This window comes from Abrus precatorius, unplaced genomic scaffold (assembly GCF_003935025.1).
Source record: "Abrus precatorius isolate BTA unplaced genomic scaffold, Abrus_2018 Scaffold4, whole genome shotgun sequence".
NCBI classification, from domain to species: Eukaryota; Viridiplantae; Streptophyta; class Magnoliopsida; order Fabales; family Fabaceae; genus Abrus; species Abrus precatorius.
In genome coordinates, this window is record NW_020874384.1 from 4,610,065 (window position 1) to 4,621,492 (window position 11,428).

The 11,428-nt window shown below is 32.4% G+C and overlaps 2 protein-coding genes across 3 annotated transcripts; both read left to right on the top strand.

Annotated features, from left to right (window-relative positions):
* The first annotated feature begins 675 nt into the window (after positions 1 to 675).
* LOC113865374 (photosystem II stability/assembly factor HCF136, chloroplastic) lies at positions 676 to 4,945 on the top strand. Of its 2 annotated transcripts, none has more exons than XM_027499868.1 (9): positions 676 to 1,066; positions 1,147 to 1,382; positions 1,791 to 1,921; positions 2,105 to 2,237; positions 2,887 to 3,009; positions 3,246 to 3,320; positions 3,525 to 3,640; positions 4,000 to 4,083; positions 4,564 to 4,945. In XM_027499868.1, the coding sequence occupies exons 1-8, from the start codon at positions 772 to 774 to the stop codon at positions 4,064 to 4,066; spliced, it is 1,176 nt and encodes a 391-aa protein (XP_027355669.1). In that variant the 5' UTR covers positions 676 to 771; the 3' UTR covers positions 4,067 to 4,083; positions 4,564 to 4,945. The 2 variants fall into 2 exon arrangements, with proteins under 2 accessions (XP_027355669.1, XP_027355671.1); XM_027499870.1 differs by lacking the exon at positions 4,564 to 4,945 and adding an exon at positions 4,210 to 4,506 and having other exon boundaries at positions 687 to 1,066.
* A 1,481-nt stretch (positions 4,946 to 6,426) lies between these two features.
* Positions 6,427 to 10,121, top strand: LOC113865375 (peter Pan-like protein). Its single transcript, XM_027499871.1, has 7 exons — positions 6,427 to 6,544; positions 6,769 to 6,984; positions 7,159 to 7,389; positions 7,945 to 8,037; positions 8,112 to 8,299; positions 9,135 to 9,328; positions 9,733 to 10,121. Exons 1-7 carry the CDS (start codon positions 6,542 to 6,544, stop codon positions 9,867 to 9,869), a joined length of 1,062 nt encoding a protein of 353 aa, XP_027355672.1. The 5' UTR covers positions 6,427 to 6,541; the 3' UTR covers positions 9,870 to 10,121.
* The last annotated feature ends 1,307 nt before the right edge of the window (positions 10,122 to 11,428 follow it).

Genomic DNA, 11,428 nt, shown 5'->3' on the forward strand with positions numbered 1-11,428 from the left:
GGGTGGGAGAGTGGGAGAGTTGGGTTGGAGGAAGGGGGGGAGTGGAAGTTGGGGTTGGGATGAAGAAGGTAGAGTGTGGGGAAGAGGAAGAAGAAAGAGTATTGATGTGTGTGGGAGTGTGCGGGTGAAGGGGAGGAGTGATGGTGCATGTTGGAGGGCCATGGAGAAAAGGAGTAAGACAGGGGTGGTGGAGAGTTATTTACAAATTTTAATTTTAAATAAAAATAAAAATAAAAATAATAAATAATATGACATATTAAGTTGATTGTGATTATCTCAAGACTAACACGTCACTCTATGAAGTACTGAGATAGTTCTCAATCAGTATAATATTCAACAAAAAAAAATTAACAGCAAGAATCAATTTCTAAATAAAAACTTATATTTATAAGAATAAAAAAATATAATTAAGTCATTTGAAAAAATATTGTACACTTTTTTTTTAATTAACAATTATAATTTTCTTAATATTTTATAAATTTATATTTTATTAAAATAATTCACTAACTTCATTATTTATTAGTGTAAAATTATCAAAATGTGAGAATGTCATTTATAAAAAGCAGAGGATAAATTCCTTAAAAGTGTATTTATTTTTTAAAAATGGGGCATGAGTGAACATTCATAAAAAAAAAAGTAAAAATAATAAGAATAATAACTTAAGCTTATTATGATCCAGTGAGTGGTTGTGAAGAGCTTGAAAACAATCATTTCATTCACCGGCGAAGCCGTTGGGATAAGGCAGAGAGAGAAAAGTGCTTCCAACTTGCAATGGCTACTCTGCAATTCACATTCACTGATTCAACCTCCTTCTTCAGACCTTCTCTTCCCTACAAGTCTCTCTCTCTCACTCGAAATCGAACCTTCCTTGTAAAAGCTTCTTCTCTTCCCCACTTATCCAGAAGCAGAAGAAGTTTCATCGCCGAAACCACCGCTATTTCGCTCTCTCTCCCTCAGTTAGCAAGGTCCGAGGAATCGCTTTCAGAGTGGGAACGAGTTTACCTCCCTATCGACCCTGGCGTCGTGCTTCTCGACATCGCTTTTGTCCCCGACGACCCCAACCACGGTATGGTTCGTATTCTTCGTTCACAACTTACATTGCTATGCAGTTTTTGTTTGAATGAATGAATGGCGTTGGTGTGTTAGGCTTTCTTCTTGGAACGAGGCAAACCATTCTGGAGACAAAAGATGGAGGAAACACTTGGGCTCCGCGTTCAATTCCCTCTGCTGAAGACGAAGATTTCAACTATAGGTTCAATTCTATCAGCTTCAAAGGCAAGGAAGGATGGATTGTTGGAAAGCCTGCGATTCTTTTGTACACTGCTGATGCTGGAGAAAGTTGGGAAAGGATGCCTCTCAGTGCTCAACTTCCAGGGGATATGGTTATGCATTGCTTATAATATATATTATAATGTTTTACGGTTGAGAAACACATTTGGTTCCAACAGTTGAAATTTATTTACAAATAAGTCTTGAGTATCTATAAAACTTACACTTCTTGTACGAGCATTATGTTTTTGTCCTTAGTGTTATAATAGTTTGAAAAACGCAACTCAATAATCAGTAGTTTTTTATGACAATGTTATAACTATAAGGGATCAAAACGTAAAAAGGTCCTAAAGTAAGTTTTTAAATACAGAGACTAATTTTCTTAATCGTGAACAAGTGTCGACCATAAGGATTAAATGTGTATTTGAGCCATGTTTTATTTATTTTACATGGTTTATGGTTTCTTCTTTAGGTTTACGTGTCTAATTGTAAAATTTCTACTGAAATGTATTGCTTTGCAGGTATACATAAAGGCAACCGGTGAGAAGAGTGCAGAGATGGTGACTGATGAAGGTGCAATTTATGTTACTGCAAACAGAGGCTACAATTGGAGGGCTGCTGTCCAGGAAACTGTGTCAGCTACTCTTAATAGGTGACTTTCCATGAATGCATCGTCTAACTATTTATGTATACTCGGGTATTGCTATTTAAGGAATTTTAAATTGAGAAGTGAGGATAAATTCATTCATTGTGTCATCTTTAGCCAGTATTGGAAATATTTTATTTTTTCTGTCATATACATCAAGACATTTAACTATCTGTGTTGCTTCTTCAGAACAGTTTCTAGTGGTATTAGTGGTGCTAGCTACTACACTGGAACTTTCAATACTGTCAATCGTTCTCCAGACGGAAGGTATGTTGCTGTCTCGAGTCGTGGCAATTTCTACTTAACCTGGGAGCCTGGTCAGGTGAGGCTTTTACTTCATGATGACGTTTACTTTTGCTTCTACTTGCCTGGTACTTGTACTTTTGGTACGCCTTCCCTGGCATTTGAATTATGCCAAAGCATTCAATTAAAATGAATTCATGGATGTGTAAATCTAATGAAGCAGCGATAAAGTGGTCTGGCAGAACGAATTGTATGTAGCTGAATTGCCAAACTAATAAATTGTTACTGTCGTCTCTTTCAACGTGCAGAGATATGATGACATAATCTTTTTACATAATAGTTTTTTCCTAAATGAAAATCTTCTTAGGAACATTAACGCTGGGTCTGCTTTGATGTAAGACCCAATAACTAAGCTAAGTAATGTACTAAACTTTCGTACTGCGCATGCCCTAGACTTTTCTTGCACTCTCGTCAGAAGGTTTTTTTCATCCAGCTGATGCCATAGATAGGAGTATAGACCCCCTGAGGAAAAAATTCTAACGGACAAAACCTGCTGGCATCATGTTTCTAAAGTCTACAACAATGCATTAGCTCGTCCTTGGAACCTATATCTCAACGGTGGCTTGTATAGATTATGTGTTTTTCCATTTAGTCATCAATAATCATCTTGATTGAGGGTTTGTCTGCATTCATAGTGTTTCTTGATTATTATTTTATTTTATTTTCAGCCATTCTGGCAGCCACATAATAGAGCAGTTGCCAGAAGAATCCAGAACATGGGATGGAGAGCTGATGGTGGTCTGTGGCTTCTTGTTCGTGGAGGTGGCCTTTATCTCAGCAAGGGCACAGGGGTAAGCAATTCTGGGGATGTCATTCTAGTGCATGAATGTGAGACTAATAATCTCCCTTTTCACTCCTTACAGTGTCATTCAGGGTCTTTTAACTCTTTCTTAAGTTTTAAATTGGCTTTGAATATTATCTCCCTTCTTTACTGGGGCATTTCCGTCTCTCTGTTTTACATTCGCAGACTACTTACTTACTCTCCCTTATCTTATTTGTTAATGGGGACACTTACTTATTGTTTTAGATAACTGAAGAATTTGAGGAGGTTCCTGTTCAAAGCCGGGGTTTTGGCATTCTTGATGTGGGGTATCGTTCAACTGTAAGATTTTCCTGCATCCAGAGAGTTGCTTAATTAATGAACCAATTCTTGCATGTAACAATTGTCACTGTGTTTCCAAAAGAAATAAATCATTTGTTATGGTTTTTGTTTCTTTAGTTCTTGCGATACTGAATCATTTAAAAAGTAGACAAAAATGCTGAAACCATTTTTCTATATATAAAATTTGCTAAATTATGCATACAGGACGAGGCTTGGGCAGCAGGCGGAAGTGGTATTCTCTTGAGAACTACTAATGGTGGAAAGTCATGGATCCGGGACAAAGCTGCTGACAGCATTGCTGCAAATTTATACTCAGTGAAGTCAGTCTAACGATTACTAAACCTTTTATATAATTATACTCATTTATTTGTGTACACTTTAAAACTACAAATTTACTTGGAAGAGCTCTCCTCCAAACCACACCAGGCTCCTCATGCTGCTAATATATTCTGCATTGATATTTTCCATCTATCTTAATGAATGATACACCTTTGTAAGTTTATTATAGATGCAATTGACTGGCGTAAACCGTTATCTGTTATGCTGTTGAAAAAGAACAGGACGAAGAAAGTTTCTGGACATAAAGTATACAGGAGTTATAAGAATTAGTTAATAGTGTTTTGAAGGTTATAGAACTTTTATCAGTAAATTCCAGTTGTAAATGGTCTACTTGCTGCAGGTTTATTGATGATAAAAAGGGATTTGTGTTGGGGAATGATGGAGTCTTGCTTCGCTACCTTGGATAGAGTTGATTTTCAACATGGTAAATGGCGATCCCCTCCTGATTCTGGTTGACATAAGCCATATATCTTTGAATATCACTTGTAGGTTTATCTGCATCATCTAACTTCCTGTACAATTTTGTATTTGTTATGTGATTGAATGTTAGAAGCTGAAGATGCCCGCAGAGCACCTCCCCATCTCCCTGGTTTACTTTATTGGGGGGGGTGCAGAAAAATAAAAGAAACATTAAGATAGAAGTTGTAAGAGAAGAAAAATTGAGGGAAGAAATATATTGGTTTACCAGACAAGACAAATTATGAAGTAAATCTGAAATAGTAGCTTCAACTGTCAGGAATATGTTATCTGAAGGTTGGTCATCATTAGTTTTGGGGGTCAATTAATGCATGCAAGGTTTACCAAGGACTGCAATCATAGGATCGTGATCCCTTCATAACGAACATTGGTTTAAGGTCATCCTCAATGTTTTGGTCTTCTGATTTTTGAATATGTAATTTTGTAGGTTTGTCGACTCGATTGCAATTTTGTAGCAGATTACATATCCATGCTTAGCATTCATCACTGTCGAGAGAGCTCTGGGTCAAATCGACTCCTTGCAGTTATGCCCAAAAATGTGGAGATCTAGAAACAGTCTTTACAACTACTGTAAAGAGAGCTATATTATGTCAATGTAACATTGTAATTGCCATGTTACTATATATTAAAAATTCAATTTTATGCTGCATATGTTGTACTGCAGAAGCAGAATACAGTTTCAATAACTTTTATAGATTATATAAGACACATTTGAATACATAATTATATGTTATGAGAACATGGTGAGGGAGGAGCGCGGAGTCTTGTGTAAGACCCCATGCTTAAACTTATTTGATAATTTTTTATCGTGAAAGTTTGCTAAAAATTTAACTTAAGTTTATACGAGTTAATAAGAATGTCATAAGTTTTTTCATTAACTAACCAAATACTTACTTGAGTGCTTATGTGATAAGCCCACAAGTTCCGTTGAAGTTCTTGTGACTGACAAAGTCAATGGTAAAACTGAGTACCATATTTCTAGTTATCTTTAGTATATTTTGTGGCAATCATTGTATATATGCGGAGAGGTTAGGCTTTCCACCAAAAAAATATATTTTGTGTGTGGAAAGCCTAACCTTGCGCCAAAAAAAAAAGTGTACTGGCTTGTTGATAGTATATTGCGCTCTATCTGATATGCAAAACAAATCTCTACGTAATAGAATAACAAGAGATGTTACAGTAGGCGAGAGCAAAACTCCTCAAGTGACATATATATGAATAGTCTAATCTACATCAGACTATCCTTCTAAAAATCTACTACAATATTTTATAAAATTATAAGCTAAATTACTGTGATCTGGTAATTATTATAATTGATATTATTGATAATCTAATTACTAATTCAAAATAATTTATTAACATTAATCCACAACAAAATAGAAATAAGCATGGGGATAAAAATTTAATATGAACTACTTAAGTGATTACTTTGATTTGAACATTGTTCACTTAGGGGTGCCTTTTAATAACATCCAATACATAAATCCAATTATCAATTAACATTTTGCAAAAAAAAAAAAAAAAAAAAACGAACAAACAACTTACACAACTAAAGCATATTATATAAGGTGGTTAATATATTCGATTTATTTTTTTTAAAACTATTTTAATAAGTATGTAATTCAGAATATTTAAAGGAATTTAATGATAATTAATTAAAATATTATTTCTAAGTATTGAGTAAAATATATTAACATGCATAAATATTAGGATATATTTAGTTCAGTTTATTTTTAAAAATATTTATTTTAGTTTATCTTTTGAAATAAACTATTACTTTTTTTAAAAAAAATTTCAAATATACGTTTAATATACTCTTAGTTTTTTTTAACAAATATTTTGACACATTATAATTTTTAAAAGTTTAAACAAACTTCCTAACATAATCTTTCTGAAAAATAATATTATGATGGCACGATTTATATTATATATTTTTATTTGTCACTTTGCTTTCCTTTTAAAAAGCCAACAATCGATTCTACATGTGCTAACAGACGGATGTATTTATAATTTACAAAAATTATATATAAGAAAATGACAGTGATAAATTTGTATTTTCACCAAAATCGATTTTGATCATAATTTAAATGGACTCTATATATAAAATAATTATGATTTAATAAATTATATTGAAAGTTTCAGATGTTGGGGTGATTTAACAAGATGTGAAAAAACGAAAATAACTTTTAAAACAAGAGAAGTATAGGGTTAACACGCTGGTAGTCGATGAAATTTACCGTATCATAATCTCACAAACCAAATATTTAATTATTTTTAATTAAACAATCTTATTTACCGTTAAAAAACAAAGAATTAAGCAATTTTATTTCCCTACCCTCACAGCGATTGCTCTCTCTTCCGCAGTGGCCAACACATAACCCTTTCTTGGCGGCAGCAGCGAAACCATGGTAAGCTCTCCTCACCCTCTCTATCTCTTTCTTCTTCTTCTTCTTCTTTGTTCGATTCTTGTTACCTTTACGAAGGATGACGAACCCTTACTCTGTGTTGGTTTTAAGTTTATATTGTCTAAGCTAGGCATTGGCTGTTATTCATTTTTGTCCCAAACCCAACTAAAAAAATTCGAACTTGCATCGTTTTCTGTGCTTGGAACTGAACCTTGTGAATGAAACAGAGGAAGCAGAAACATGGGTTTAAGAGGTCTTTTGTCATGAAGAAGCCAAAGCAGCAGCAGCAGCAGCAGCAGCAGCAGCCCACAGTGGATCCTATTACTGGAAAGAAGATTCCCAAAAGTTTTGTGTTTTCACGAGGAAAATTGCCAGCTTCTCTCAAACAGCTTCAGATGGATCTCAGAAAGTTAATGTTGCCATATACTGCTCTCAGCCTCAAGGTTGGTTAATTTTCTTCTTTTTTTTTTTTTTTTTCCTTTGTTCATGTTTTGTTGAACTTTTAAGACAATGATACATTGTTTTAGTGGTAATTTGGTTGTTGGTTTTTTGTGTTTGCATCTACTCTAACATGGTGTTGAGTATTGATTATATTCTACTATGGCTTCTTTTTGCAGGAAAAGAAACGGAATAATCTGAAAGATTTTCTCAATGTTGCTGGGCCTATGGGTGTCACACATTTCTTCATATTGTCAAAAACTGCAACTGCACCTTACTTGAGGGTTGCAACAACCCCGCAAGGACCTACTCTTACATTTAAGATACATGAATACTCTCTTGCAGCTGACATTGCTCAATCTCAATTGCGTCCCCGGTGCCCGAAAGATCTATTTAAAAATTCTGCTTTGGTAAAGTATTTATTCATACTCAAGTGCAACTGAAACATTGCAGCTTCTTAAAATTTAGATAGTAAAATGGAATTTCAAAACTGATTACTGCCCTATTCACCAAGGAATATTTTGGTTGCTTTGGCGGATCGCTTACTACTAGGTTTAAATATTATTTGTTATTCAAATGCCACTCATGCAGTTATTATCACCAGTTAAAGTTTGCTAATGGAATGCAAGAAAGGGACTGTTTATTATTTTCTTACCTTTTATCCTTATCAAGTTGAAGACTGATGAGATAGTCAGTATGTATTGGTATGCTACTAATTGTTATTACACTGAGCAAGAATTTGTTTAATGTCTTTGTGATGTCCACTCTCATGTAATTATCAATTTATCTTATTCCTTAACTGCTAGTGATTGTATATAAATGGGAAATATATAACTTTTGCAACCAATTGAAAGTACGGTACTGAAATATATAATCGTTTACTGCATATTATACAGTAACTATTAATATTTAACTTGTGCTTTTGTTATTTAATCAAGATTGATGTCTCCATGTTTTCTTTCTAGATTGTGCTTTCTGGATTTGTGAGTGGAGATCTACCTCTACAGCTTACAACTAACATGTTTCAGAATATTTTTCCAACAATTGATGTCAAAACTGTGAGTTAGACACATCAATGACTTACTTGACGTCCAAGTCCCTCATATTTTAATGTCACAATTTGTTATTTCAGGTTAAGCTCTCTTCTTGCCAAAGGATCTTGTTGCTTAATTACAACAAAGACACTAAGCTCATTGATTTTCGGCATTATTCCATTAGACTACAACCTGTAGGTGTTTCACGCAGATTAAGAAAACTTGTGCAGAGCCATCAAGTGCCTGATCTAAGGAATCTTCAAGATGTTAGTGATTTTGTCACAAAGTAAGTTACTTGCTTATTTTTGTAAGTTTTCATTTTATCCTTCTTTAAATAGGCAGATATGGTATTTCAGTGTGTTGAGATATGTAATGAACAGAAAACTATCCAGCTAGCTGTTAGTTCTCTTTTGTTTTTTGGTGTAACTCTTTGTCTGTCTTGATCATCTGAGTGTGTGAATATTTTATTTTGCTTTTTATGGGAGGTTCATATATTAGGTTGCCCTAGAAGGGAAGATATATTTGTTTATGATTTTAGGATTTGATGAACATCCTCGATGCCTAGTGCTAAATGTTTACGTGGAAAGGCAAGCAATTCCCGGAAGCATTTCTTTTCTCAACTACTCAGTAGAAAACATAAGATTAAGGTTTAAATATGCTTTGACTACCTTCAAATAGGGATAAATTCAAAAAACTATCTCATAATTTTTTTTTTCATTTTAATGCCTAACTAATTTTTTTCTTCTTTCAAATTTATACCTAACGTTAACCTCCATCAGTTAAATGATGACATGACTAACAGTTTGTCACGTCACCATCGATCTCTCTTATCCACTTCACTCTAAACCACCACATCAATATATAATTTTGAAATACGCCCTATTTGGAGGTGGTTAAAATGTATTTAAACCTAAGATTAATATATAATTTTGGCCAAATGGTTTATTTTTCTCTAGTGAAATATTTCTTGAACTCTTGTATTTTTCCTATTTCTATGTGTGAAGTAGTTATCAGATAAAGAAAAATTAGTTAAAAAATGAACTAAAATTGTGTTATATATACAAAAGAATAATCACGTTATTTTTTCTGCTTCTCCTTGTTGTTTACTTTTGATTTGCAAGGGCTGGCTATGGATCAGAAAGTGAAGCAGATGAAGAAGCAGCAACGGTGACTTTGTCTAGTGATATTGGTAGAGTTAATCGTGCTTCTACAAAAAGTGCTGTCAAACTTCAAGAGGTTGGTCCCAGAATGACTCTTCAACTAGTTAAGATAGAGAAGGGACTGTGTTCGGGTGAAGTCCTCTTCAGTGAATACGGTACATCATCCTACACTTTGTCCTCAAGTAAATTTGCTTTTTTTATTTTTTTTTATTTTGAGAAATCAATGAAATATTATACCACAATAATGTTTGACTGTCTAAATTCATTAAAGGCATAGATGAAAATAGATATTCATTTTAGATTGAGCTATTCTTGACAGAGACCTCTTATCTTCAAATTAAATAAGTTCTTGCATATATTCTTGTAAAAGTCCTTGCTTCATCAAGAACTCTCACACGTTCATTCATGCACTTTGCTTTTCCTCATCTCCTTTAATCATCAAATTCTCATTTTAAGCTCTGTTGTCTGCGTATTTTGTCAAAGAAATATTAGTATTTGCACATACCTCCCCTTCCTCTCCTTTCTTGTACTAACCAACATTTCTTCTGATTTTTGTTAGGAAAAGCTGGTGGCAAAGGAAAAAGTGACGATGAGATGCAGGACAATGAGGAAGGAGAAGATGTTGAGGGTAGTGAAGATGAAGAAGATGATGTTGAACATTCAGAGGATAGTGAGGATGATGGAGAACTTGATTAGGCACGTATTGGCAAACAGGTGGTGTAGTACTAAGTTGTAGAGTATTTCCATAACAGTGCAGATCTGAAAGGTGCCATTGGAAATTTTTCGTATCAAGCATTCCAGTGGGGCTGTGGTATACAATATATTTGTCTTTGTTAAATTATATAAATTTAGAGTAATCAACTACTGTTCATTTTACTACCACTTTTCAAACTTTACTTAAACCGATGAAACTGGAGCAATGATTTGTTATATTAATATTTATCCTATTTAACTGTGAATTAGCAGTAATCAATTATTTAAACAATATATTTTAAATTATTAATATTAATTATGATATTTATTAAATATATATTAAACTAATTAATAAATATATAATTATTAGACTTTAGTAAGGAGAGTTTTGTGATAGGTTAAACTATTCAACTTTATAATACCAGAGAGAGGTCTCTGATCTCATGACTGATGCTGGCTCCATACTCTTAAAAGCTAAAGAAAAGGAAAGATACATTTTCTCTTCAGACTCATTAGACATAGAGCAGTTTTTCATTCTTTCAGTCTCAATCTTCTACTGCAAACAAGAAACAATGAAGGACTCTTAACAATTTGATGACATGCACAAACATCTAATTTCATTTCTTAATAAATCAAAAGGAGTATACTATAATTTGTTTATTTGAATTATAAAATTAATAATTTAAATAATTAAATAATCTCACAATTGGTATCAAAGTTTTAAAGGATATACTTTATAGTTATTTTGAAATTTTTTATTATACACTAGTGGTATGTAAAACTTGTAAATTTCATAATTATTCAAGACTAAATTGTTAATAATTTTACAATTTTTAAAATTGATTGTGTGCTTTTGTTAGGTATTATATTTTGACTAACATATCAAAATTTTATTGAATTTCATCTTTTTTTTTTGCAAGAATAAAATTTTTTTCATTCGAGATCTTAGTAAAATGTACTAATTTTCACTTAGATGATGTTGGACGAACAAGAAACTTAAAAATTTCATGAATATGTATTTAGCATAGTTTGTATAAATTTTGATTTTTCTTTACATAGTGCATTAATTTATAAATTGAGGATTTTTACTTATTTTTAATTACAAATAAAGTAAAATTCATCTCGTTTCATATAGTTTACTCTAATTGGGAGAATTTTAGAGTTTAAGTCGTGGGTCATACAACCCAATTTTTTTGAAAAAATTGAGTTATGTTGTTACACATTGTCATTTGTGTGATTAGACTACAAATTTTTTTTTTAATGCCTAAATTCATTATTTTTAAATTTTGGTATAAATTATGAAAAAAAATTGTGTTAATTTAATCAATTAATTTGAGATTAAATTGCTTGTTTAGTTATTTATACTTGAAATTTAATCTTGAATTTTTTGTTGTTAGTATATATGTTAATATGTCATAGATATAAAATAAATTATGAATTTTGTTAACCTTAACCCTTTAGACTGAGTTTAAACATCCACAAATAAATTTTTTTTATAAAAAAAGTATATAGTTATTATATTGAAGTTATAAAAATATAATAAATATTTATCTTTTTTAATA

Coding starts and splice junctions, on each gene's coding strand:
- LOC113865375 (XM_027499871.1), top strand. Junction 7,390..7,944: donor TATTTAAAAATTCTGCTTTG/GTAAAGTATTTA, acceptor TTTTCTTTCTAG/ATTGTGCTTTCTGGATTTGT. Junction 8,300..9,134: donor GTTAGTGATTTTGTCACAAA/GTAAGTTACTTG, acceptor TTGATTTGCAAG/GGCTGGCTATGGATCAGAAA.
- LOC113865374 (XM_027499868.1), top strand. CDS start 772: ATGGCTACTCTGCAATTCACATTCACTGATTCAACCTCCTTCTTCAGA. Junction 1,383..1,790: donor CTCAACTTCCAGGGGATATG/GTTATGCATTGC, acceptor ATTGCTTTGCAG/GTATACATAAAGGCAACCGG. Junction 1,922..2,104: donor GTGTCAGCTACTCTTAATAG/GTGACTTTCCAT, acceptor TTGCTTCTTCAG/AACAGTTTCTAGTGGTATTA.